Below are 26,244 nucleotides of genomic sequence, written 5' to 3'. Positions count from 1 at the left end.
TAGTTTCTTGAGTTCTTTATATACTGTGGAGATCAATCCTCTGTCAGATGTGGGGTTGGTGAAGATCTTTTCCCATTCTGTTGGCTATCTTTTTGTCTTATTGCCTGTGTCTTTTGCCCTGCAAAAGCTTCTCAATTTTGAGAGGTCCCATTTATTAATTGTTGTGCTCAGGGTCTGTGCTGTTGGTGTTTTATTTAGGAAATGGTCTCCAGTGCCAATGCATTCAAGAGTGCTTCCTACTTTCTTTTCTATTAAGTTTAGTGTAACTGGATTTATGTTCAGGTCTTTGATCCACTTGGACTTGAGTTTTGTGCATGGTGACAGATATGGATCTATTTGTAATCTTTTACATATTGACATCCAGTTATGCCAGCACCATTTGTTGATACTTTCTTTTTTCCATTGTATAGTTTTGGCTCCTTTGTCAAAAGCCAGGTGTTCATATGTGCATGGATTAATGCCATGGTCTTCTATTAGATTCCATTGGTCTATATGTCGGTTTTTATACCAGTACCAAGCTGTTTTTATTACTATAGCTCTATAGTAGATTTTGAGGTCAGGGATGGTGATGCCTCCAAAGGTTGCTTTATCGTATAGGATTATTTTAGCTTTCCTGGGTCTTTTGTTTTTCCATATGAAGTTGAGTATTTTTCTTTCCAAGTCTGTGAAGAATTGTGTTGGGATTTTATATCTGCTCAATTTTTAAAACATATCTAATATGACTACAAGTTCTACTGTAATGTCTAACTACTAACTTTCATTTCTTTATATCCTAATAGTTGGCAATAATAACATTCAAGGATCAGAAAATTGCATTACATTGTTAAGTGAATGATATAAGTACAATTAGAAATACACATATAGCATTTTCTAACAATATCAATTTCAATATATATAATTTGTATACATTATAAAACAATACAATACAATGTAAAGTATTTAAAACTAGTAATTGTCTTTTTCTTTTCTTTCTTTCTTTTTTTTTTTTTAAAAAAAAACAAGAACCTTAAATCTAATCTTCTTTGCTTAGCCTTTTCCCTAACCCTTGACAACTTGTAACCAACACCCCTAAACAATGAAAATTACCCCAGACCCAAAACCCATTAAAAAGACCAAAAAACCACCCACCTCACACCACCTCTTTGGGAATGTGGGTGTTGTATTAAAATTGCTTCCTGCTGGGTATGGGAGAAGTTATCTTTATCCTGAAAGAAAAATTTTAGGTTATTTGTCAAATTCCAGGAAAGGTAACTATATCCTTCATTATTATCCAGTCTGTGTATAATGCCAAAGTTCAGGGTTTTTCTCAAGTCCTTATTCAAGTAGTCTTTGAGACTGGATCATCTCAGCTAGTCATCTCAAAACTGCTCTGAGCACCTTGTAGTTCAAAAAAGAACTCCAGTTCCTCCACATTTGTGGAGAAGATTGCAAGGGCAATGATGACCAGGGCAGACATAAAAACGGAGGATGGTAAGGTTATCTGTGCGCAGCTGGATGCGCGGGACCAAGACTCGATCGGAACGCAATTCAAGGCCCAGATAACTAAAGGGCACAGAGCGCTGGATCTTATCAGGGGCAGCAGCACAAAGGGCCTGTGACAGATCTTGGAAGGTTGCATCTAGGATGGAGGAGCTAGGGGCAGCCAAAAGAAGGTCATCCATGTAATGTAAGATATAAGGAGAGGACCATTTTTGGCGTATGAAATCAACCGCCTGAGACACGAACTTTCAGTAAGGCAGTCGCCCACCCTTCTCCAGCATTTTTCATCAATTATCCCTTCTTGGGGAAACCAGGGATAACAGTCCTCTAAGTGACTAAAGAATTTGTTGAGGTCTTTTTTTTTTTTTTTTTAAGAACCCTTATCCCTCATGTCTTGATGAAAAGATCATGTGAAGAACTTCACTGTCCCATGGTTAAGTCTGAAGTTTACACTAACCTCGTCCTTTTCATTCTCCTCCGGATCGTCAAGGAAGGGAGTCGATTCAGGCGGTCTCAACAGACGATCAGCAAAAATATCTCCACCACACATCTGGACTTTTCTGGAGAAGGACGTTCAGCTCCCAGCGAGTTGAGGGTGGAGCTCTACCCTCTCTCCTGCACACTCGGTGGCTCCAGTGTCTGTTGTGACCAGCAGGGGTTTTCTTATGGCTTCTTCAGTGTTGCGGGAACGCCTGTGCTACCACCACCTGTTCACAATGTCTGAGCAAGGGGCTGTGGATTAAAAAATAGAGACAAGAGACAGCAAGTCATTTGCCACAGCAGAATGCTGAATGCCGTTTTTTGTCTCTACTTTTTAATCCACAGCCCCTCGCTCCGACATGGTGAATGCGTGGCGGTAGCGCTGGCGTTACCTCAACACTTCAAGGCTCCTCCCGGCTCACACTACAAACACTGTAGGGCATGACAGGCTAAACTCCAATGCCCTTCACTCGGCCGCCTTTCCCTTGATGCTCTACCCTCTGTCCTGCACACAAATGTTCAAAGGACCCTTTCTGAACTCATCTCCTATACTTTCCAGCAAGGATCCTTCAGTGTGGTATTCCTACTTCCTGCAATAAGAGTCATTTCCAGGCTTGGCTCCTGTGGGCACCAGCATCTGCCTAGGATTTACTAGAAGAACGAGATAGACAGAGGTCTCTCATCTCATGCTAGTAGTGTGAATTCAGGCAATGAAAACTTCTAAGCCAGGGGCTGGAAAGACGGCTCAGTGGTTAACAGCTCTTACTGCTCCTACAGAGGACCGAGGTTCTGTTCCCAGTGCCCACATGGTAGCTCAGAGCTGTCTGTAACTTCAGTTCCCGAGATCTGGCGCCTTCTTCTCACAGACCTCCTTGGGCACCAGGCACACATAAGTAGCACACACATACAAGCAGGCAAAAACAAAACAAAACAAAAAAACCCTACTCATATCCATAAAATTAATAGATCTAAAATTTTTGAAAAACAAAACTAAGGAATTTCCTGTTTTTTTGAGACATGGTTTCTCTTTGTAGCTGTTGTGGAACTCTCTCTGTAGATCAGGGTGGTCTCAAATTCACATAGATCCACCTGTCACCTGGGATTAAACGCGGGAGCCCCACCTGATTAGGAAACAAAGAACTTCTATTTTTGCTTGTCGGTAACCCAGAGAAATTAGACTTCTAGGAGAGCATGTCTGATTCAGCTGCTCCTTAGTAAATTTTACAGAGCACGACAGGGGGGCCTCTGGTGACCCAGCCTGACCTCTACCCTCCCTCTCCTGTGTTTTCAGAGCCCCACTTTCTGGCTTCCCACTGCCTGGAGAGCCCTCCACAGGCAGCATCATCAGCCACCTCTCTCAAGCCTGTCTGCACCCAACGCAGAATTCACCCCTGCCTCGGGAGAGAACCCCAAGGGGCCGCACAGTCGGCTGCCAAAGCATCTATGGCGGCATTTGATGATCTGCTCAACTGTTCTCCAAGAGGAGACGGTCCCTGAGGTCGGGGCTCATTCCTTGTCTTGACCCTTACATTAAGAAAGTCAGTCCCAGCCGGGCAGTGGTGGCGCTCAACTTTAATCCCAGCACTCGGGAGGCAGAGCCAGGCGGATCTCTGTGAGTTCGAGGCCAGCCTGGACTACCAAGTGAGTCCCAGGAAAGGCACAAAGCTACACAGAGAAACCCTGCCTCGAAAAACCAAAACAAACAAACAAACAAACAAACAAAAAACAAAGTCAGTCCCATAGAAAACTCATTTCTCTGTTCATCTCTTACCAAACTGAACTGTTGGGAGGGGATCACCTGTGACCTCTCCCCTCCCCCAAACACACAGACACTCCAGAAGCTGAGGCAGGAGGATTTCCAGTTCTGGGTCAGTGTGGTGAGACACCCAGATCCTGCTCAACCCACAAACCAACAAAGCCAGGCGTGGTGGAACTCACTGTAACTCCAGTACTCAGAAGGCAGACACCGCAGGAGCGCCCCAAAGACTAGGCCAGCCTGGTCTACATAGCGAGCTCCAGGCTAGCTGCCACCACAAAGCAAGGCCCCCTTCTCAAACAAACAAAGCCCACACAACAAAGCAAGAAGAGATGGTTGGGCAATCAACTCACTTCTGAGAGGCAGGCAGCCTCTGAGGGACCCTGTCTTCACTGTCTGGGCTCTAGGAAGGCTCACAGCACCCTATAAAGGTTACAGTGTAGAGGAGGGTGCTGTTCCCCAGAAGGGCAAGGTTTCTACACAACTGAGCACATTTGAGCCCTTAGCTCATTAGTGCCTTGCGGGTGGGGACCAGTGGTGGCCGCTGTGGTTCGCTCAGCCTTAGGTTTCCTAGAGCCAGCACAACCTCTCCTGTGAGGCAGGGAACACTGTGGTGTCCAGCAGTCCCTGGCTTAGCCTCTGCCAAGAGCCAAGGGTGAGCCTGAGTGCTGGGCACCTTGTGCATCTCCCCTGCACCTGGCGTGAGCCTTGGGGACCCCTGCAGCCGGGGTACAGCTTCCCTGAGTGGGGAAGTTGGGCTGGGGACAGACAGAGTAGCGAGCCCCGAGAGGCCCACCATCTTATTCTGTTGAGACAGGGTCTCTCACTGAGCCCGAATCTCTCCCTTTGGCTAGGCTCTGAGGGGTGACAGACAGGTACAGCCATGTGTCGGCTCCTCCTGGGTTCACAGAAACCCTTCTCAGCCAGTGAACCATCTCCCCAGCCTCTTGTTTTCTTCTGCGCATTCAGCCAGGGATGCCAGGCCATGGGCTAATGCTGCCCATCATCAAGGTGGGTCTTTCACATTAATTACGTTAATTAGATAATTACTCGCAGATATGCCCAGAACCTGGCCTAATCAAGACAACTTCCAACTGGCAGGCCCAGAGGCTCCTTTCCTAGGTGACACCAGAGCCTGTCACACTGACATCTTTGTTTTGGTTTTTGGTTTTTCGAGACAGGGTTTCTCTATATAGCTTTGGAGCCTGTCCTGGAACTCACTTTGAAGACCAGGCTGGTCTCGAACTCACAGAGATCCACCTGGCTCTGTCTCTCGGGTGCTGGGATTAAAGGTGTGGGCCACCACCACCCGGCTGTTATTTTTTTTTAGACAGTCTCACCATGTAGCCCTGTCTGACTTGGAATTTGAAATGTAGACCAGGCTATGCTCAAACTCACATAGATCCACCTGCCTCTGCTTCCCAGAGTGTGGGGGAAACTGAAAACAGACATGTCCCACCATGCCTAGAGACAATCAGTGTTAACTATCCCAGTGGGTAAGAAGTCAGCCTGAGCTACACGAGACCCTGTCTCAAAAAAGAAAACAGAGACTGGGGAGATGGCTTGGCGGTCAAGAGCACTTCCTGGGGACCAGCGCTTTTCCTGCACACCACCTGTAACTCCAAATCAGGGTATCAGAAGCCTCTGACCCCGGGGACACCTGCACTCAGGTGTACAAACTCACACGCAAGCACACGCCTACAAATAATTAAAAATAAATCTTAGCAAAAGAAAGATAAGGTATCTTGGTGGATTGCTGGCTCAGGCTCGGGGGCAGAGAGTATTTTCATGGGCAGTGGGAAGTCACACTTGGAAGAAGCAGTTTCCAGGGGCCATAGGTTTCTTTATTACCTTCTCGTTTCCAGAAAGGTCTTTCCCCGGCATATTTGTCAGGCATAGGCGTTAGGCCGGCCGTGGTGGTCATAAATAAACCTCATAGACAGGCTGAAGAGTCTTATCTCCCCCTCAGGCAGGTGACCCATCCAACTGTTGTTTGCACTGGCCACACCCTGGCTGAGGCTGGCTGTAGCCCCTCCATGCAAGGTGAAGGTCTCCGCCTCAGCAGAGCTGAGAATTTGGCTTGAAAGAAGCCCTGGTGGCCAGTGTGAGCAACAATTCAGTGTCCTGGCTAATACCTGGTGACCAGAATTCACTGCAGGAGTTTTCTGTTTTCTGAAAAGATCTTGCCCATCCCTCAAGAAGATGAAAGAATTTGGTCAAGAGGACATCCGTTGTTTGTTTTTGAGACAGGACCTCAGTACATAGCTTTGGCTGGTCTGAAACTCGCTATATAGACCTGCTGGTCTCACACTCAAAGAAATCTGTCTGCCTCTGCCTCTAAAATGTTGGGAATTTAAAAACAAAATTTGTAATATTTATTTAAGTTATGTGTATGTGTGTGGGCCTGAATATATGTATGTATGTATTGGTAACACATACACACAGGTTCCTGAGGAGGCCAGAAGAGGCACTGGATCCCCTGGAACCTACTGGTGTTGTGAATTTCCCATGTGGGTGCTAGGAACTGAACTCAGGTCTACTGTAAGAGCAGCAGGTGTGTCAACCTCGGGAGCCATCTCTCCAGCCCCTCCCTCCCTCTAGGGCTTTTAATGTATTCTGAGAACAAAGTGGAGTGTGCCTGGAGTGTGTAAGGTATTGGGGTTCAATCCCCTGTGCCATAAATAAATAGGTAAAGAAAATAATCCCACTGAAAAATAAAAATTACTGAAAAAATTATTTTCCTTTTTAGCAATTACATCATGGCAGTGAAGAACAAAAGAGGATGTTGGAAATCAAGTCCCTTTGGGAGAGTCAGGTTCCCAGAATCCTCCAAGCTTAGTATAATCCTGGCACTCAGGAGGCAGAGGCAGGTGAATCTCTGAGATCAAGGCCAGCCTGGTCTACAGAGTGATCTTCAGGACAGTCAGGAATACACAGGGAAACCCTGTGTGTGTGTGTGTGTGTGTGTGTGTGTGTGTGTGTGTGTGTGTGTGTGTGTGTGTGTGTTATTCCCAGAATCCTTTGTGTGTCCTCACTTTGTGCACTTGGGCATGGGGTAGGGAGAGATGGAAGAGGCTAGGCATGACCAACAGTCAAGAGACCCAACACACCGGGCTTGTGTCTTGGCCCAGAGGAAGGAGGGGCTGAGCAGGTACCAGCTGCAGTGGGGTCTCCTCAGTACCTGGGCTTCACGCCTCTATTTTGTTCCTTTCTTAGCTTTGGTGATGCAGGGTCTGGCCCAGTGATGGTCTCCCATCACCAAGCATTGCACCTTACCAACTTTAGGGTCCCTTGGTGGGTTCGCTGGCCCCATCACAGCCCCCCACTCCTTATCCTTGGGGTTGCCATTAACCCCCTTCCTCCAGGTCTGTGTATCCACACCAGTGCCTTCAGAGAAACTCCTCCTGGTCCCTCCAGCCACAGTCCTTGAGGGTGCCTGTGTGGGGTGGGTGAGCGGCCTGGTCCACAGCCGCTGCTCTGGGGCAGCTTGGCTCGTCTTTCTCCACCATCTTTTCTTCTTGGCTGCCTCTAAGGCCCTGCAAGGAGGGAGAAGGAAGCCTTGCTCAGCCTAGTGTCAGCCCTGAAAACCTACTGAATGTTTTTTAAAATTACACAGTGTCAGAAAAAGTGCCCCAAAACTTGAGGTGAGGGCAAGCCCTTTGGCATTTCACAGGATCGTATAAGTCAGAAACTGGGCTGAAGACGTCAGTTTTTCAGGATTTAAGAGTGCTGGCGGAGTTTGATTGGCGGTTTGTAAGACCCCTTTCAGGTCTCTCAAGGCTGAAGGAGCTGAGCCAACAGGATTCCCTTGTCTAGGCACCAGAGATGAAGAAGAACGCCCAGAACCCAGGCCAGCGTCCACCTCCTTGTCACCTAAGGGTGCCTTTCTTCCTCTCTCCTCTGTCTACTTTGTTCTGGTTCTGGCTTCAGGCCACATTCCTCTGGGAAGTCATTCTCCTCAAGGTCACTCAGGCTCAGCAGCAGGAAGTCTTCATTGTCCCCTGCCTCGGTGGCTGCTCCACACTGGCTTTATTTGCTTTGCTCAGTTTCTGTGTATTTGCTGATCACATGTTACTGGGAGGCAGTTCCTCAGTGAAGAAAGAACAGAATTGCAGGAGAGTGTGGCAGCCCATGTCTGAAATCCAAACACTCTAGAAGGGGAGACAGGAGGACTATGAATATTTGACCAGCCTAGGACACAGTCAGTTTGCTTTCAAGTGTATGTGTGTGATATTTTATCTTTTTATTATTATTTATTCTTCTCTCATACATCACATCCTGACCACAGCTAACTTTTTACCCTTTTTTTTGGTTTTCCGAGACAGGGTTTCTTGTGTAGCTTTGCCTGTTTCCTGGATCTTGCTCTGTAGAACAAGCTGGCCTCGAACTCACAAAGATCTGCCTGCCTCTGCCTCTCAAGTGCTGGGATTAAAGGCGTGTGCCACCACTGCCAGGCAATGTTTTACCTTTTTGAGTTGTCCATTTTTTTTTAAAGCTAAAAAAGACAAACCAAACAGAACAAAAAATGAAAACAAAAAATTTAAACTGGGATGTGGCTCTTGACAGGCCAGCCTTGGGACCAATCCCCAGCACCAAGACACACAAACACAAAACAAAACACACACACACACACACACACACACACACACACACACACACACAAATGCTGAAAACAATGCTTTTGCTTCTTCCATCAAAGTTAAAAATATAAAAAGAGCTGAGCACTGTGCTGGGCATATGTCTATATCCTAGCACTTGGGGGCTGAGGTTGAGGCAGGAGGCTAGAACTTAGGGGCCAGCCTGGACTACATGATACACACATACACAATTAAAAAATTTTGTTGCCCGGAGGTGGTGGCACACACCTTTAATCCCAGCACTCCGGAGGCAGAGGCAGGAAGATCTCTGTGAGTTCAAGGCCAGCCTGGTCTACAGAGTGAGTTCCAGGACAGCCAGGGATACACAGAGAAACCCTGCCTTGAAATACAAAACAAACAAAAACCAGAATGAGTGAAGCTGTCTGTGACCATTAGCATTCCTCAGGTGAAGATGACCCCTACATTTTGATAGTTTCCCCCCCTAATTGCATCATCTCTTTAAATATGGGTTAAAAGGCAAAATAAAGTTGAATGTGGAGACTCACTAATAATCTCAGCATTTGGGAAGCTGAGGCAGGATGATCACTTTGGATTTGAGACTAACCTTGAATCACATAGTGAACCAGGCTAGCCTGGGCTACAGGTGAGATCCTTTTTCAGAACCCATGATTGTTGGTTACACTGTGGCGCTGCTCCTCCTGGCTGGCCATGCCGGTGGCGGAGAGTGCTGATTGGAAGAATCACAGTCATGGTTACCTTTTAAGAGCTTTATTGGGAGAGAGGGGGAGAGAGAGGGAGAGAGAGAGAGAGAGGGAGAGAGAAGAAGGGGCACACAGAGGGCCCACCTGCTTTTTAGGCTGGGACGCCGTCGAAGGCTGATGATGTAATTAAGGACCGAATCCTTACAATTATCCTGCAAAATAAAAGAAAACACACGGGCTGGAGAGATGGCACAGTGGTGAATAGCACTCGCTGCTCTCCCAGAGGACTCGGGTTTGAGTCTCAGCACCCACAAGCCTGTTCACTCCAGTTCTAGGGAGTCCCATTCTCTCTTCTGACTTCCCAGGGGCTCCAGACACATACAGGAAGGCAAAACATCCATAACCAAAAAGTAACAGAATAAATTAAATAAAGCATAAGATAATTGTCATAATAAATAAATAAATTCAATCCTACCAACCTTTAGGAGAGTCTCACTGGAGGACTCAGAGGATTGCGGTTTCCGCGAGCTCAGCGCGCCCTCTAGTGTCCCCAGGCGCCATCACACCATAGGTAGAAAATGCTGATTGTACTTAGGTACACCCGGAGATGTTTGAAGCCAATGCCAAATTTTCAGCATCACTGTGGTCCGTTCTGTTAACCCTGCAATGTACTCCTACCCTTCAGACTATGTCGTTATATTTGAGCGTGAGAGGAGTCCCAGAGCCCCTCTGGTTACATCATTGCCCTGACAACAGAGCGACAGGACAAGGCCAAACCGAAGGCCCCTACCCAGGTACAGCGCCTGCGCACTGTGCTGTGTGTAAAGCGCCTCCCTCTTGTTGAACTCTGACCTCAAGCCTGCTTCCTCCCCGAGTGTCTGTCGTTGCTAGGAGCTCTCTAGGACGGACCGGAAGTGGCCTGCTTTGGAGTATATTCCACCTAGCAGCCCTCTCCCTGTCTCCTGACTTGAGGAACCAGCGGTCCTCACAGTGTGGTCTCAGGACAAGCCGCAGATGCATCAATAGCACTTGTTAGGGATGCAGTATTTAGGGCGATGACTGCTGAGCCGCTGAGCTCTTGCCTCATACCCTGACAACTAGAGCTCTACCCTTAGACTTGTTCTTCTGACACAGTATCTTACCACGTGGCCCTGGCTGGCCTGGAACTTAGTTATGTAAACCAGGCTGGTCTCAACTCACAGATCCAACTGACTCTCCAGTGCTGACTGCTGGGATTAAAGGCATGCACCACCACACCAGGATCGGATTTTTTAAAAAAAGATTTATTTTTATTTTATGTGAATTGTTTTTGCTTGCATGCATGTATGGATGTGTACCTGGGGCCTGAAGAGGGCATTGGATCCCTTGGAACTGGAGTTACAGGTGGTTGTGAGCCTCCATGTGGGTGCTGGGAACTGTGGAAGAGCAGCCAGCACACTTAATAACTACTGACCATCGCCAGCAGCTTTGCAGAAATGCAATTCTTCTTTTTAAAAAATATTGCTTCTATGCTGTGGTAGTTTGAATGTGATTGGCCCCATAATCTCATAGGGAGTGGCACTGTTAGGAGGTGTGGCTTTGTTGGAGTGTGTGTGGCCTTGTTGGAGGAAGTGTGTCACTGTGGGGCAGGCTTTGAGGTTTCCTGTGCTCAGAATACCACCCAGTGTCTCAGTCAACTTCCTGTTGCCTGCAAGATGCTCTCTGCTACTTCTCCAGTATCACATCTGCCATACGCCACCACACTTCTCATCATGACAATAATGGACTGAACCTCTGAACTGTAAGAGAACCACCCCAATAAAATGTTTCCCTTTATAAGTGTTGCCATGGTCATGGTGTCTCTTGTTTTGCTTTTGGTGGTCCAATGTGTTTAATTAGGGTTGCTCAAAGGAGTGCAGGCCAGTTACCAGTGACTACTACCACCTCAGTCTGACTAGCCATCCTCAGGGAGTGAGCCTTTCCCTCCTGTGTGTGGACATTGTTTTTGTTTTTTTTTTTATTTTTATTTTTTAATTTATTTTTTAAATTACACTCATGATATTCATTAATTACACTCATGATATTAGCCACATTTGTAGTATTCATAGATTACATTCGCAGTATTCATTCAAATATATATATATATATATATATATATATATATATATATATATATATATTTCATTTTCAATGTCAAATGTCATTTCTTGAAGGGGGTAGGAGGTCTTAAATACAGGCTTACAGCACAATGGGAGGATCCTGGAGGGCAGAAGTTTGCTACTGATGTTTTACAATCTTGCATCTAAGCTGTTAACACCCATTATTAAGGATACACAGACAAGGAACTTCCCTTAAGCATTCAGGAGGGTGCAACCTGGCAGGGAATTAGCATAGGGAGGATATCAAGGTCAAGGTCTGCAAGCAAGGCAATGATTACCCAAAACGGGGGCCAGGGCCCTACAGGTCCCCCTTTTATTAAAAAATGAGCTTCTGACTTGCGTTGTGTGGGACATCAGCAGGTCACCTTACCTGTCATGGAGACACCTGCCCAAGCCACACAGGTTCTCTGTCTTAGGTTGGTGAGTGCCCCCAGGCATTACCCATCTCTGAATACTCATTATCATACCAGCTCAATCATGTGTGAGCTGCATAGTGAATTGCTGCCAAAGATCTCAAAGTGGCACTGGGCTTGCAATCTGTGTGTTCAATACATAAAAGACCAACAGAGGTCCTATCTCACCCATAGCCAGTAGGCTAAAGGCAACTGAGCCATTCCCTTCCTTAATGAGCCATGCTGTACGTTGGAATCCTTGTAAGATAGTATCCCAAAAGCAACTGGAACTTGAGTTTATAAATTTATAATTTTCAAAGCCAATCGAGATGTATATAACTACTGAATTAAATTTATCATGCGCAATAGAATGAAAGATTAACTAACTGTGGTAGCTACTTTTGTTTTCAGGGTCTCCATTGTGCTAGCTGTAGTAAGCAATTATGAAATGGTAATCCCAGAAACAGTAGCAGTGGTGGCTGCCATTGCTATAACAGCAACAGCGGCAGCAGCAACCTCTTCTGGATTGTGTGGACATCCACTGGCATGGATACAACTCCAGTAACAGGAACTGCCAACACCTGTTTTTCTTGATCCCAGCATGACTTTAGCTGGCAGCTCTTTTGGAGAATCCAATCTCATGGCTACAGTTCCTAGGTTTACCTTGATGCTTGCCAAAGCTGGCCATATTGGGCTCTCAATCTCCATTGACATCAGAAGGGTACACTTTTTTCATGAAGACCCATTAGGTCTCTGTCATGTTGGGAGTCAGCAGCAGCCACAGGGCACAGTCAGTGCTCAGGAATCTAAAGAGGAACCTAATTGTCCTGAGGAAAGACATAAACCAAACTCCAGGGCCACAACAACACTAGATCGGGTCTCCTCCACGTGCTAGTAGAAAGATCCTTCCATCGCTCCAGAGGGTGATTTGCAACAGGAGCCCTCCAGTACTTATCTGCATTGAATCCTCCAGCAGAATCCACTGATAAACTCCAGCAGAATCCACGGATAAAAAAATTTAAAATATATAAAACAAGGGAAAGAATAGAATGTGGAGAGGAATGATGAGTCCCTAGTTCTCCCTTTTTTTAACTTTAGTAAAATGTTTGTTTGTTTGTTTTGTTTGTTCAATATTTCAAAATTTTTTTATTTTTATTTATTTTTTATTGTTTAAAATTAACTAATTAATTAATTTTTCTATTATCAGCTTGATAGAGTATTATGTATTCTTTTTTTTTTTTAAACATTTTTATTTATTATGTATACAGTGCTCTGTCTGCATGTATCCCTTCATGCCAGAAGAGGGCACCAGATCTCATTACAGATGGTTTTGAGCCACCACGTGGTTGCTGGGAATTGAACTCAGGACCCCTGGAAGAGCAGCCGGTGCTCTTAACCACTGAGCCATCTCTCCAGCCCGAGTATGTATTCTTATCTTAATAGTGAGATGTTTCATTGAGGCTTGCTCAGTAATTGAGTAAAACTGAAATTTATTATAAGCCACAGTCGTCCTAGGGACCTCCATGCTATATATATAGCCTCTATGGTTCTATGGATTGTGGTCTGATTGTTCTTTATTTTATATCTAGAATCCACTTATGAGTGAGTACATACCATGATTGTCTTTCTGGGTTTGTGTTACCTCACTCAGGATGATTTTTTCTAGTTCCATCCATTTGCCTGCAGATTTCATGCTTTCATTATTTTTCTCTGCTGAGTAGTACTCCATTGTGTATAAATACCACATTTTTTTTCATCCATTCTTCCGTTGTTGGGCATCTAGGTTGTTTCCAGGTTCTGGCTATTACAAATAGTGCTGCTATGAACATAGTTGAGCATGTATCTTTATGGTATGAATCAGCATTCCTTGGGTATATGCCCAAGAGTGGGATGGCTGGGTCTTGAGGTAGTTCGATTCCTAATTTTCTGAGAAACCACCATACTGATTTCCACAGTGGTTGTACAAGCTTGCATTCCCACCAACAGTGGAGGAGTGTTCCCTTTGCTCCACATCCTCTCCAACATTGGTTGTCATTGGTGTTTTTGATCGTAGCCATTCTGACAGGTGTAAGGTGATATCTCAGAGTCGTTTTGATTTGCATTTCTCTGATGATTAAGGATGTTGAGCATTTCTTTACATGTCTTTCAGCCATTTGTGATTCTTTTTTTTTTCCAAGCCAAACTGTATCCAGCTTTATTAAAGATACTTTCCATAAACAATCATGGTTTTTCATGAATCTTCATTCGATGCTTTGAAAAGGGGGAGAGCTTAGAGTGAGGGCTGACAGTTCACACTGAGGATGTTGTTTAACAACTTTTCACAAGCCGACCCTGACTTTCAGGAAACCAAACTAACATGGCAGAATTATCAATCTGAAGATCCACAATCTTTTATAAAAGGAACCGCTGCTCTTTTGAGGACACAATGATACCACTGCAAAGTCCAGATTGCCTGATAGACTGGCAAAACCAATTTTGGGGGTCAGGTTCCAACAGGTCTCTGGTTTGAAGGGAGTTAAGTCTATGTTGATGGTCCAGGGGAGGAAGACACAGAAATGAATTTAGTTTCCCACACTAGGCCATGGTGGTCACATATGTCAACACCAGGACGTCTCCCCTGAGAGCCAAAAGGAGTCTTTCAAAATCATCAGGGAAAGATGTTTTCCAACATCAACCATTATCAATCCAGCTTGGGAGACATTTTGTTAGTGACACATGTCACATGTTCCTTCCCCCCCAAAACAATGAAGTGTTCTGTGTGCTAACAACATAGCTTAAAAAAAAAAAAAGTAAAACAAAATTCTGCATTTTTATAAAACTTCATAAAAAAATAGTATTTCAAACTGTACAGTCACCAGAAGTACACAGTTATCAAAAATGCACACATTTCACTTGGCATCTCCAGCACCTTCAGCTTTTTGTGCCTAGTCTGTTTTGGGGTCTCCGTTCTCTGCAGGATTATTCGCATCCTTCCCAGCATCAGGCTTCCCCTTCTTCCCTTTGGGGATCTTCTCTCCCTTCTTTGCAGGGGCTTTTTAGGCTTGGGCTCTGGCTTTGGAGGAGCAGGTTTAGCAGACAACCTTGCAGATCTTCTCTGTGGCTCGTCCTTCACCTTGGCTTTATCTCCTTTAGTATCCCCTTCAGCCTTTCTTTTGGGCATGGCGGCGGCGGTGGGGGACGTCGGCGCTGAACGCGGGGATGCGGCGGTGCGCGGGGTCGGTCCCTCTGAATGACACCATACAGAACACCCATTTAAACGGTGTCCTCAGGACAGGGTGGATGGCGGAGATGCAAAGAACACCTTCTGCTCATGCCCAGAACCAAGTTCAGCACCCACACCCAGGAGCTCTAACACCCTCTTCTGACCTCCAGGACCCCTGCACTCACCTGACCACACCCACATGGATGCTGCACATCCACTGTAGTGGATTCAGTGAGAAATGTCCCCATAGTGCTGGGTAGTTGAACTCTGTTCTCTAGTTGGTGGTGTTATTTGTGGACATGGAGGTTTAAGAGGCAAGGCCGTGCTGCAGGAAGTATGTTTCTGTGTGGTGATATTGTGTTCCCCAAAATACTGTGCACCCTAATAAACTTTTCTGGGTTCAGAGAACAGAACAGCCACTAGACATAGAGGCCAGAACATGGTGGCACACACACCTCTAATCCTAGCATTCTAGAGGCAGAAATCTGTCTGGATCTCTGTGAGTTCAAAGCCACACTGGAAACAGCCCCGCGTGGTAACAAGAGCCTTTAACCCCAGGAAGTGATGGCAGAAAGGTTTATAAGGCGTGAGGACCAGGAACTAGAGCTGAGATTAATTTTGGATGAAGACTCAGAGGATTCCTGTCTGAGGAATCAGGATCAGCTGAGGAATTGGTGAGGTGAGGTGAGGTGTGGCTTGTTCTGCTTCTCTGATCTTCCAGCATTCACCCCAATACCAGGCCCTTGGTTTGTTTTTATCAATCAGACCTTTTAAGATTCCTGCTACATTTCTCGGGGAAGGCTGTGAGAGTAAAAAGTCTCATCTGCCTCCATGTTGCTCTCTCTGCTTCCTGTTTGCCACTGAGGATGTGAGCGCTCAGCTTCCTGCTCCCTGCACCACGCCTGAGGCTCTGAGCACTGCTTGCCTGCCATGATGCACTCTTACGCATTGGAACTCTAGCTCAAGCAAACCCTTCAAAATGTTGCTTTATCACAGCAACAGAAAAGTAAGTAACATACACAGAATTTTATAGTATTTTTTGAGACAGGTGTCACTATGAAGACCAATCTGGACTTGGACTGACAGAAATCCACCTGGCTCTGCCTTCAAAATGCTAGGAATAAAGGCATGTACCAGCATGCCACACTAAAAAAAATGATCTTAAAAAAACTACAGCTCACCAGGCAGTGGTGGCGCACGCCTTTAATCCCAGCACAAGGGAGGCAGAGCCAGGTGGATCTCTGTGAGTTCAAGTCTAGCCTTGGCTACCAAGTGAGTCCCAGGAAAAAGGTGCAAAGCTACACAGCCAAAATTAATGAATGCTTGGGTTGTGAACTATGGAGGAAAGGGGAAGCTGGACATGGACCTTATTTAGCTATAGCAGAATGAGCTATTCCTTAAAGACACCAAGCCGCTAGATAATAGAAAGTATAATAGTTCAGGCACTTCTAGGGAAAGAACACTCACCCACTGGGAATCCTTTAGGAATCCCAACTAAAGTGATTTATGGCAGAAAACGTTATCTCATAGGAGGCAGATGGTGGGCCCCTCCATTGAGGAAGTTCAATATGGGAAACTTAAGGACTACAGCAGAACCCCTTCCCCTTACAGGCATAAAAGTATAAGAGTCCGTATTTCAGCAGGTTAAAAGGTTTTATATTAAAAGAGAAATGTGATAAAAGAACTAAAGAAAGACTTAGGGAGGATCTGCAGCATTCAAATTGGCTAAGTGGGTCATGAGAACCAGAAAAGTAAAAATGAATAATAAACTATCGAGCAGCTGAGATAAAGATGAAGGACACAGCTGCAAGAAGCCTACACAATCCGGGCAGTGGTGGCGCACGCCTTTAATCCCAGCACAAGGGAGGCAGAGCCAGGAGGATCTCTGTGAGTTCGAGGCCAGCCTGGGCTACCAAGTGAGTTCCAGGAAAGGCGCAAAGCTACACAGGGAAACCCTGTCTCGAAAAACCAAAAAAAAACAAAAAAAAAAAAAAAAAAAAAAAAAAAAGAAGCCTACACAAGTCTAGGGACCGTACTAAGTTAAAAAAACACAGACTGCTCTTTGGGTCATAAAGTTCTTGTGGGTGAAGTGATATGTCTAGCGCCGATTAATAATTGTGTGCTTGCTGTTTTTTTAAAGATGATGTAATGAATTATTGCCAAGCTTTTGTTGTTCCTTGTATGACTGGATAGTTTTCTTTTCTGTATATAAACTACTGATTTGCAGAAGTAAAATTGCAGAATATTCAAACCACTTCTGAGTGTGTTGTCTGTCTGTTATTCCCTGAATCCTTGCCTTCCTGACTACCCAAGCCCTGGTTCTCCTACGGTGTGGTACCCCTGGTGGGCCAGTCCATGGCAGCAGGGACCACTCACAGGAAGAAGAACAGGCCTAGTCCTCCATACAAACTAAAAAGACAAGAAATAAACAGAGAAGATGGGGTGAAGAGCCATGGTCAGGTCAGAGCCCAGGCTGACCTGTCATAGCAGCCCTGGCTGCTCACAATCTTGGGGACAGGACAAGGCTCTGTCATCCCAGTGTCCCTGTGATCACAGACTCTCAGCATGTGGTTCAAGTGATGAAGAGAACAGCCAGGAGGTGACAGAGCTGAGGAGTGACCATGTCACAGCCAACAATGGACTGAGCTCCACCTGGGCACAGTCCTGTTCACACTCAGCTCCCACAGCGTCATCTTGTCCACCAGATACACACAGCACAACGAACACAGATTCTGGAAGGTTCTCCATGCTGCCATTTATTTCCTCCACAAGCTCTAAGTATTTCAATCCTTTAAATTACCCTCCAATCCACCTGTCAGATCAAGGACGTGAACAACCAAGTTCACATTCAGATTCTTATTTTCAGTGGGGAGTCAGGGGCTGCAGCTCAGGGCAGCATGGAGGTGACAGGATGGAGATGTCCCCTCCTGTCTGCTGGACCAGGAAGGTTGGCTGTGGAAGGGAACACAGGCAGTGCAGGGACAGGGTCCTGGTGTGCAGGGGGGGCTGGGCTCCCCAGTTCATCACATTGAGCCCACAGGGTCACAGGGAACATCAGACACTGTTGCTGAGAGTGAACTGAGGGGCTCAGGACGTCACAGGAGAGACCTGAGCACATCTCTGTCACTCTGTCAGGCTGGGCAGCTGTCTTCACGCTACAAACAAGAGCCATGAACAATCACTGTGAAGACAACATCCCAACAACCCACCACTCACTCAGAGGTGATTCTGGGAGTCCCTGAACCCAATCATGTCCACTTTGCCCCTCCCCAAATCAGTCCCCAGAGTGTCACCTTCACAGTCTGGGAGAGACACATCAGAGCTCTGGGCACTGTTCCTGCCTAGGGTAAAATTATATATAGTCACAGGAAGGTGAAAACATGGCCTCTAGAAGATTTCACTGGAGGAGGTATTATGGGTTGGCAGATCTGCCCAAATACTCTAGCTTCACCCCAAGGGCCTCAGGGACAATCCTGCTCCCCACACTTACCTGAAGCTGGAGTATAGTTCCCTCCTTTTCCACCTGTGAGGAGAAAAGCTGTGAGAGACCAGGGAAGACCCAACCCTAGGAAGTTTCCAGAACTAACAGCAGACCCAGGTCAGAGACAGGAACAATGAGGGGTATGGATGTTTCCCATTAATGAGGCAGAGCACACTTCTAAAAGGGGCTGAGAGAGAACCAGACCTGCCCTTTCCTACCTGTGTTTCTCCTCCTCATCTTCACAACAGCCACCACAGCTCCAATGATGGCCACAGCTCCAAGGAGAACCAGAACAGCAATGGTGGCCATGATGGGGACAGTGGACTGAGGAGGCTCTGGAAGGGAAGGACGGAAGGGAAGGTGAGGGTCATGACCCCAGCTCTCAGCCCTGACCCTGATCAGGGTCTATAGAAGGTTCCAGCTTCCCCTGACCCCAGCTCTGCACCCACACCCTCCTTACCCCATCTCAGGGTGAGGGGCTCAGGAAGACCCTCATGGTGCACATGGCATGTGTATCTCTGCTCCTCCCCAGAAGGCACCACTACAGCTGCCCACTTCTGGAAGGTTCCATCCCCAGACGGTCTGGTCTCCACCAGCTCCATGTCCTGAGTCTGTTCCTCTCCATCCCTCTGCCAGGTCATGGAGATCTCAGCAGGGTAGAAATCCAGGGCCCAGCACCTCAGGGTGACATCTCCTTTCAGTATGGGGTGATGGGTCACATGAGCCTTTGGGGGATCTGTGAGGACAAATTAATAAATCCCTCAATGTACAAGACAAACTGAAATCTGCAAAGACAAAGTTAAACCAATGCTGACACTAAACTGTGTCTGTTTGGACAATTCTGTCATCACACTAGTGACCTCAGGGAGAGCTGGTCCCCTCATCACAGAACTGCACATTTACACTGACCAGCATAACTGTCTGTCCAAGTGAACAGCCATCACCAAATGCAGCAGAAATGTGGTGAACCTCTGACACTCAGCCAGAGAAAGTGACTCCCCAAGTCCTGCCTCTGGGGGACAAGACACAAGGTATTGTCACCAGGACCCCTGGAAGTGTGCTATGGAGCCCAGGGCAGCACTCCCTGGGACACAGCGGTGCTCACAGGGGTGTGTGGATCGTCCCTGTCACTCCTGTCCTGGAGCTGCAGAAGACCCTGTCTCTGAGGAAGTTCAATTCCTAATCCACTGGGACAACACTGTGACTTGTTGGGACTGAGGGAGAGCAGGAGGGCTCTGGATGTTCATATGGCAGAAAACAGTCTAAGCTCACAGGAACCTTTCTAGTGTAAAGGAAACACTGACTTTGTCTAATTATTCAGATTAGCAGAGTTGTGTCCGCCCCACCCCCACCCCGGCTCCTGTGGAGACTGAAACAGATGATAACATGAGGGGAGAGAGAAACAGTATCACCCCAGTGAGGGGGAAAAAAAAACCTGACTAAAAGCAAAATGACAACTTAAAAAAAAAAAGGAAGGAAGAAAAGAAAAAGCCCCCCACAATTTAGTATTCACCAGGGCACCCCATAAATGCTCACGTGACCATTCTAGGAATAGACAGAGTTGGGGTGTGGGAGGGATGTAAACCTCACCCACAGGAATCTGGGGGAAAGTATCTTTGGAAAGTTCTAGAAACTGTGGAACCAGCCTAGGGTAGGGGCGGCCATGTCTCCCATCAGGTAAAGGAGACTTCCGGTCCTGGCGTGTAAGGCTGACACACTCAGATGACAGGACTCAGTTTCCACAGACCCTGGTGTGGGCAGAGACCCCGGCCTGGAGAGGCCATGGCTGACAGCGGCTGCAGACTGCAGGAGCCACTGTGGTTAGGTCGGGATCTCCTCTCCCTCCTCTGAGACAGATTTGCAGCTGTCCAGGGAGAAGGCTGAGCCTGGGGATCAGTGAGGTCCCTGCCATGCTGGATCAGGAGACCCAGGGACACTGTCTGCCCTGAGACAGGGGCATGACCCCAGCTGAGGGGTTTCTTCTTCCCCAGGACTGAGCCCAGCCCGAGGGCAGAGGGAGGAGCTGCCCGCGGCCCTGCACCTGTGCGCTGCAGCGCGTCCTTCCCGTTCTCCAGGTATCTGCGCAGCCACTCCACGCACTCGCCCTCCAGGTAGGCCCTGTGTCTCTCTGCATCACCACCCTGCTCCCACTTGCGCCGGGTGATCTGCGCCGCCATGTCCGCCGCCGTCCACGTCGTCAGGTCGTCGTTCAGGGCGATGTAATCGCGGCCATCGTAGGCATGCTGATTGTACCCGCGGAGGAGGCGCCCGTCCGACCCCACGTCACAGCCATACATGACCTGGATGGTGTGAGAGCCTGCGGGGACCCCGCGGTCAGCCCCGCCCACCCGCGGTCAGCCCCGCCCACGAGCCCCGCCCCTCGGCCCCGCCCACCCGCGGACTCCCCTGAACCGAAAGGGAAACCGGGTCCCGGTCCCCCACTCTCCTCCCGAACCTCGGACCCGGGACTCGGGGCGACCCTGGCCCGGACGTAGGGACGTGGAGGGGTCGTGACCTCCGACCCGCGTCACTCACCGCCCTCGCTCTGGTTGTAGTAGCCCAGCAGGATCCTCAGGTTCCCTCGGAAAGTCTGCTCGTCGTTCTTGGCGTTCCGTGTGTTCCTCTCCCAATACTCCGGCCCCTCCCGCTCCACCCACGGCGCCCGCGGCTCCATCCTCGGAGTCTCCGCGTCGCTGTCGAAGCGCACGAACTGCGTGTCGTCCACATAGCCGACTTCCATGTACCGGGGCTCCCCGAGGCCGGGCCGGGACACGATGGTGTAGAAATACCGCAGGGAGTGCGAGCCTGGGGGCGGCGCGCGGTGAGACCCCGACCCTCCTCCCGGGACCCGGGGCGGGTGCGCGGGCCGGGAGGGGAGCAGGGCGCGGGGCTCGGGACGCGGTGGAGAAGGGCGGGAGGGTCTGGCTGGGCGACGCGGGGACGCGGCTTCCCCGGGGCCGCCCCCGCCCTCCCCGCAGAGTCGTTTCCCTCCCGACCCCGCACTCACCCGCGCGGGTCCGGGTCGGGGCCAGGGCGGCCGCCAGCAGCAGGAGCAGCGCGCGCGGAGCCATCGTCCCCATCTCGGATCTGGGGCGTCTGAGTTCCGCGGGCTGCGTGGACTTTATAACCCGAGACCGCGGCGACGCTGATTGGTTCTCCGGGATCTCGGCACCCAATGGGGGTGCGAACAGGACAATTGTCATCAGTGTCCGGGCAGAAGGACCCGACACAGGTCAGGAGCTGGAGAAGTGAAACTGGGCACCTGGGGATCCCCAGCCCTGGGCTCCCACCCCAGACCTCACCGTCTGGGGACTGAGACTTTGCTGAACCCTGTGCTGCGGGATGGAGCGCTGTTTGTCATGGTGTCTTTGAGCCGCATAAGGACAACTGTCTCCTCAGGTTAGTCAGGATGAAACCTAAGAGCACGAAGTTTCCAGATGAAATACACACAGCACTTGAAATGAATGTTCACGGAAACAGGTGCTGTCGGAGTCCCGGTGAGGGTGTGGGGTTGCCTTGGACACCTGCATCGGGAGGTGACTGGAGTTTAAACAGCTCTGGTCAAGGACTTTTGACAAACTGTGTGTTATATGTGACTCTCCGTGCTGGAATCCCACTCACCTCTGCTTTCACTTTCTACTTCAGTTATGTGTGGCTGGGATTTGAAGACATCAAGTAAGCATCCACAGAAACAAAAAATTTATAAATTTATTTATTTTCCACACTACAGAACAGGGATGAAACCTCAAGTCCCCAGTGAGTACCTCTGCCATGAGAATTACCTCTGCCCAGTGTCCACACTGCACAGGCCTGAGGAACTCAGGAGCCAGCTGTTATGAGACCCAGGGCTCCACAGGCCTGTGACATTCATCTCCTTCATCTCATCAGCTCATAAAGTGTGAGGAAGGTCACAGAGAGAATGAGAGGTCACAGGTTATGTAACTTCTACCACACCATCGTCATTATTCTGCTTCGTTATTAGTTACAGTTCCTTTCTCACTGTGATTTATTCACTAATGCAACTGTACCCTGGAAGTGTGTAGACACAGGGAACCATGGCTTGTAGACAGGGATCAGTACCCTGCTGTGGTTGGTCTCCACGGGGGTCTCTTCCCAGTGAGAAGGGGGTCTACTGTGCTGAGACAAAGACCAGGTCCACACAGACATCTCAGGACTATGGACTGAAGATCCGTGTAAAACACAACCACCTGGAGCCACAGAGGATCATCTGGGGAAAAACACTTGGAGTCTGAGTGTAAGCACCAGGCTGTGAAGACACGATCCTGAGTGAAGAGGAAAAAAAAAAATCTCAATTTACAGATGAGATTCCTGAGCATCAGGCTTGGCATTGGGAGCTGCCCCTGCAGGTGAACACAGGAGCCTGGTCTCTGTGGAGTCTGTGTGGTGCTTGCAGGCCAGCGCCTCTGCTTTAAAGAGAAGCATCTCTCCACTGCATCCTCAACACGCATATTTGCCATTGCATTCCCAGAAGTGACTTTTCTTCTAGAAGATCCAGGGAATCCTTCTTCTCTTCAGAAGGAGGAAGAGGAAGGTTGAGGAGAGAACTAAGTGAGTCTGGCCTGGGGGTCTCTCCTGGTGTTTTCTTGTCTTTTTTTTTTTAAGACCAGGCTGGCCTTGAACTCACAGAGACGTGAAGCAGGCTTTCTTTCAGACCACTGACCAGCTCCCAAATCATGACAGAGAGACTTACTATTAGTTATGAATGCCTGGCCTTAGCTTAAACTTACCTCTAGCCAGCTTTTCCAAGTTAAGTGGACCTGTTTCTCTTCATCTATGTCTTTCCTCAGGGCTTTTTACCATTACTTCCTTCCTTTAGTTTGTCTTACTTTTCTGCTTCCTCTGTGGCTGGCTGGGTAACTGGGTGGTTGTCTGGCTGACCTATCCTGTCCTTCTCCCCCTTCTTTTCTTCCTCTTCTCTTTTCTCTCCGCCCCAGCCCCACCCATCCCTCCTCTGCCTAGCCATTGGCTGTTCAGCTTTTTATTAGACGAATCAAGTGCCTTAGGAAGGCAAGGTGAGACATGTGTTGTGCTGTGTTCAGTTCATGTGGGTCCGTGGAAAATATGGTTACTCTAGGATGAATTTTAGCCTTCGTGGCCACAGGGGAGTCAGCCTCTGGCCAACTGACCGACTGTAGCTTTGCAAAAAGGATTTTTATGGCTATACAATTTACATCTTTAGCAAGTCAATTTCCATATACCAAAACCTCTTATCTAACGCTGTCCAAAGACACAAATGGCAAAGCAATTCCCAGTCCCAGGACATCTCTGTTTTCCTCCTACAACCAACTTTTGCATAGGCTTTGAACCTTTAGGAAATCATGGTAAGATTTACATACCTCAAGCCTAAGGTACCCTACACAAAAGGCAGTAGTCACAAAAGGCAGATCAAAGCTGATGCTAACACTCCAGAATCAAACCAGCTGCAGAGTTCTGCAGAAACTCTTGCTACAGAAACAGCAGCACATCTTTACATAATTAAACAAATACAACATAAACAAATGTAACACGTCTTTATATAGTTAAAAAATAATATTCCACAACAGACCCACCTGCCTGTGCATCCCAAGTCCTGGGATTAAAGGCTTGTGTCACACACCTGGCTTAATTACTTTTCTAGGGCTGTAAGAAGACACTGTGAAACTGGCAACTTATAAAAGAAAGTTTAATTTGGGCCTCAGTTTTCAGAGTTTGAATCCAGGATGTTAGAGGAAAGGTGTGGTGGCAGGAAGAGCTGAGAGTCACATCTCAATCCAGAAGAAATTGTCAGAGTCACTGGAATAGTGGGGGTCTCTTAAAACCTCCATGCCCAGCCCCGGTGACACACCTCCTCCAAAAGGCCACACCTCCTGATTCTTTCCAAACAGTTCCATCAACTGGAACTGAAGTATCCAAACTTCTGAGCCTGGGTGGCCATTCTCATTCAAACCACCACAGCATTCAGTGCAGATGTGAGATGCCCTGCAGTGTTCTGCAGATGTGTCCATTGTGATCTGTGGACAAACACCCTCAAACAGGAGGACCCCACTGCGTTAGGATCTCCCCTTTGCTTCTGTCACCTCCTGCCCTTCTCCTTCAGTCCTCACCCCATCAGTACCTGCAGCCCTCACTTCTCAGCTCTGCACTAACACTGTCTCTTCCTTTTAGTCCAGTATCTCTCTGTGGTCAGCCATCTTGTCTGCCATCTTGCTGTGAGCCAGGCTGTGTGGTGTCCTTCTGTGAAATCTCCAATGGGAGCTGAAGAGATGACTCAGGGTTTAAGAGCACCTGTTGCTGTTGCAGAGTGTAACAGGAATCTTAAAAGTTCTTAATAAAATCAAACCCGGAGCCAGGTATTGGGTTAAAGCTGGAAGATCAGAGAAGCAGAACAAGCCACAGCTTCCTCACCTCTCCAATTCCTCAGCTGATCCTGTTTCCTCAGACTGGAAGCCTCTGAGACCTCATCCAAATGAATCTCAGCCGAACTGCTGCTCAAAAGCCTAAAAGCTTAACCAGCCTAGTTCCTGGTCCTCATGCCTTATATACCTTTCTGTCATCACTTCCTGGGATTAAAGGTCTTGTTACTATGCCTGACTGTTTCCAGTGTGGCCTTGAACTCACAGAGATCCAGGCAGATCTCTGCCTCTGGAATGCTAGGATTCAATGCGTGTTTGCCAACATTTTCTGGCCTCTATTTCTAGTGGCTGTTCTGTTCTCTGACCCCAGATAAGATAGGGTGCACAATATTTTGGGGAACACAATACCACCACATGATGCTCCACTACCATCTGTGACTCCAGTTCCAGGGGATCCAGTGCCTGGTGCACCTATGTACTCATAATCAAAAGACAAATACATCCAATAAAAATAAATTTTAAAAAATACATTTTGAAAAATACTCCACTGGCTCCCTCTCCCTCTCCTAGAGTGTGAGTCCCAGGGGCTGAGGGCACAGGGCTGTTCTATCAACATTCTTTCAGCTCTGGAACAGGACAGGGACTGAAGACTGAAATAGGCTGTGCTGAAATGCAAATGTTCAAAACAGCATAAAGTTAAAAATACAAAAAGATTTCATTTTACAGACCTACTGTGCACAGTGGGTCACAGCCTCGTTCCAGGAAGAGCACACTGTGTGTGTGCTCATCTTTGCACTTGAGCTGTGTGTTAGTTTTTAATTGCCACTGAACAAGACCAATTTAGTTACTTAAATGGTAACATGTAACAGACCAGGACACACCCAACATCAGGAGAGTTCCTGCAGCTAGTGATCTCCCCTTCCCCATCTTCTTATGTCAGGCCCCTCAGGGTCTCACTTTTTAATGAGAAAGAGAAGTGTTAGTGTCTAGGGCAATAGTTCAACACGATGAAGAAAGAAAACAGGACTGGGTCTGAGCCCTCAGAGAATAAGGCTGAGGGGACCCATGCTGGCTGAGCTGCCCCATTCCTCCTGTCCACTCTGCTCCAAGGGTCTCAGGTCTCAGGCTGCCCTGCCCTCATCAAACTTAGAGCCAATGGAACTCTCCATCCTTTCCCACCTGTGGGAAGAAAGCACCTTGTTTTCTTTCAGGGAGGAGGCAGAGCCATGGAAACCAAAGGAGGCTGCAAAGCCTGGAACCAGGGAAGTTTCCAGAACTCTGACACAGACCGTGATGTCTATTCTTGGTTGTCAACTTGACAATATCTAGAATTAATGAAAACCCCAAATCAGAGGGCACACCTGTGAGGGATTTTTACTTAATTTGAAGTGGGAAGATCAACTTCTGATCTGGATCTTGGCAACATTTGTGTGTGTGTGTGTGTGTGTGTGTGTGTGTGTGTGTGTGTGTGTGTTTCCAGATAGAGTTTCTCTTTGTGACAGCTTTGGCTGTTTCTGGAACTTGCTTTATAGACCAGGATGACCATAAACTCAGAAATCCTCCTCCCAAGTGTTGGGATTAAAAGCATGAGCCATTCTACACTAGAAGACAACAACCATTAATCCTGATTGAGGGTGGAAAGACACACCTCTAGTCTGGGCCAT

General features: G+C 47.8%; 1 protein-coding gene and 1 pseudogene across 10 annotated transcripts in view; both read right to left on the bottom strand.

Moving 5' to 3' along the window:
• Positions 1–26,244, bottom strand: part of LOC114686366 (H-2 class I histocompatibility antigen, L-D alpha chain-like) — a 293,638-nt gene that overhangs the window by 135,438 nt on the left and 131,956 nt on the right. For 2 of the 10 annotated variants that reach the window (XM_037199747.1, XM_037199746.1), the window contains exons 6-7: positions 18,446–18,497; positions 18,237–18,269 (exon numbers count right to left, since the gene is read on the bottom strand). In XM_037199747.1, the coding sequence (XP_037055642.1) occupies positions 18,237–18,269; positions 18,446–18,497 (85 nt within the window). Of the gene's footprint in view, positions 1–17,587; positions 17,902–18,039; positions 18,088–18,236; positions 18,270–18,445; positions 18,563–18,687; positions 18,964–20,268; positions 20,545–20,762; positions 21,033–21,234; positions 21,347–26,244 lie in introns of those variants that run through there. The other 8 variants (XM_028861038.2, XM_037199753.1, XM_028861050.2 and 5 more) reach the window with 7 other exon arrangements.
• Positions 14,268–14,737, bottom strand: LOC114686368 (annotated as a pseudogene).

Source organism: Peromyscus leucopus, chromosome 16_21 (assembly GCF_004664715.2).
Source record: "Peromyscus leucopus breed LL Stock chromosome 16_21, UCI_PerLeu_2.1, whole genome shotgun sequence".
In the NCBI taxonomy this organism is placed as follows: domain Eukaryota; kingdom Metazoa; phylum Chordata; class Mammalia; order Rodentia; family Cricetidae; genus Peromyscus; species Peromyscus leucopus.
This window is presented reverse-complemented; position numbering and strand designations above follow the sequence as displayed.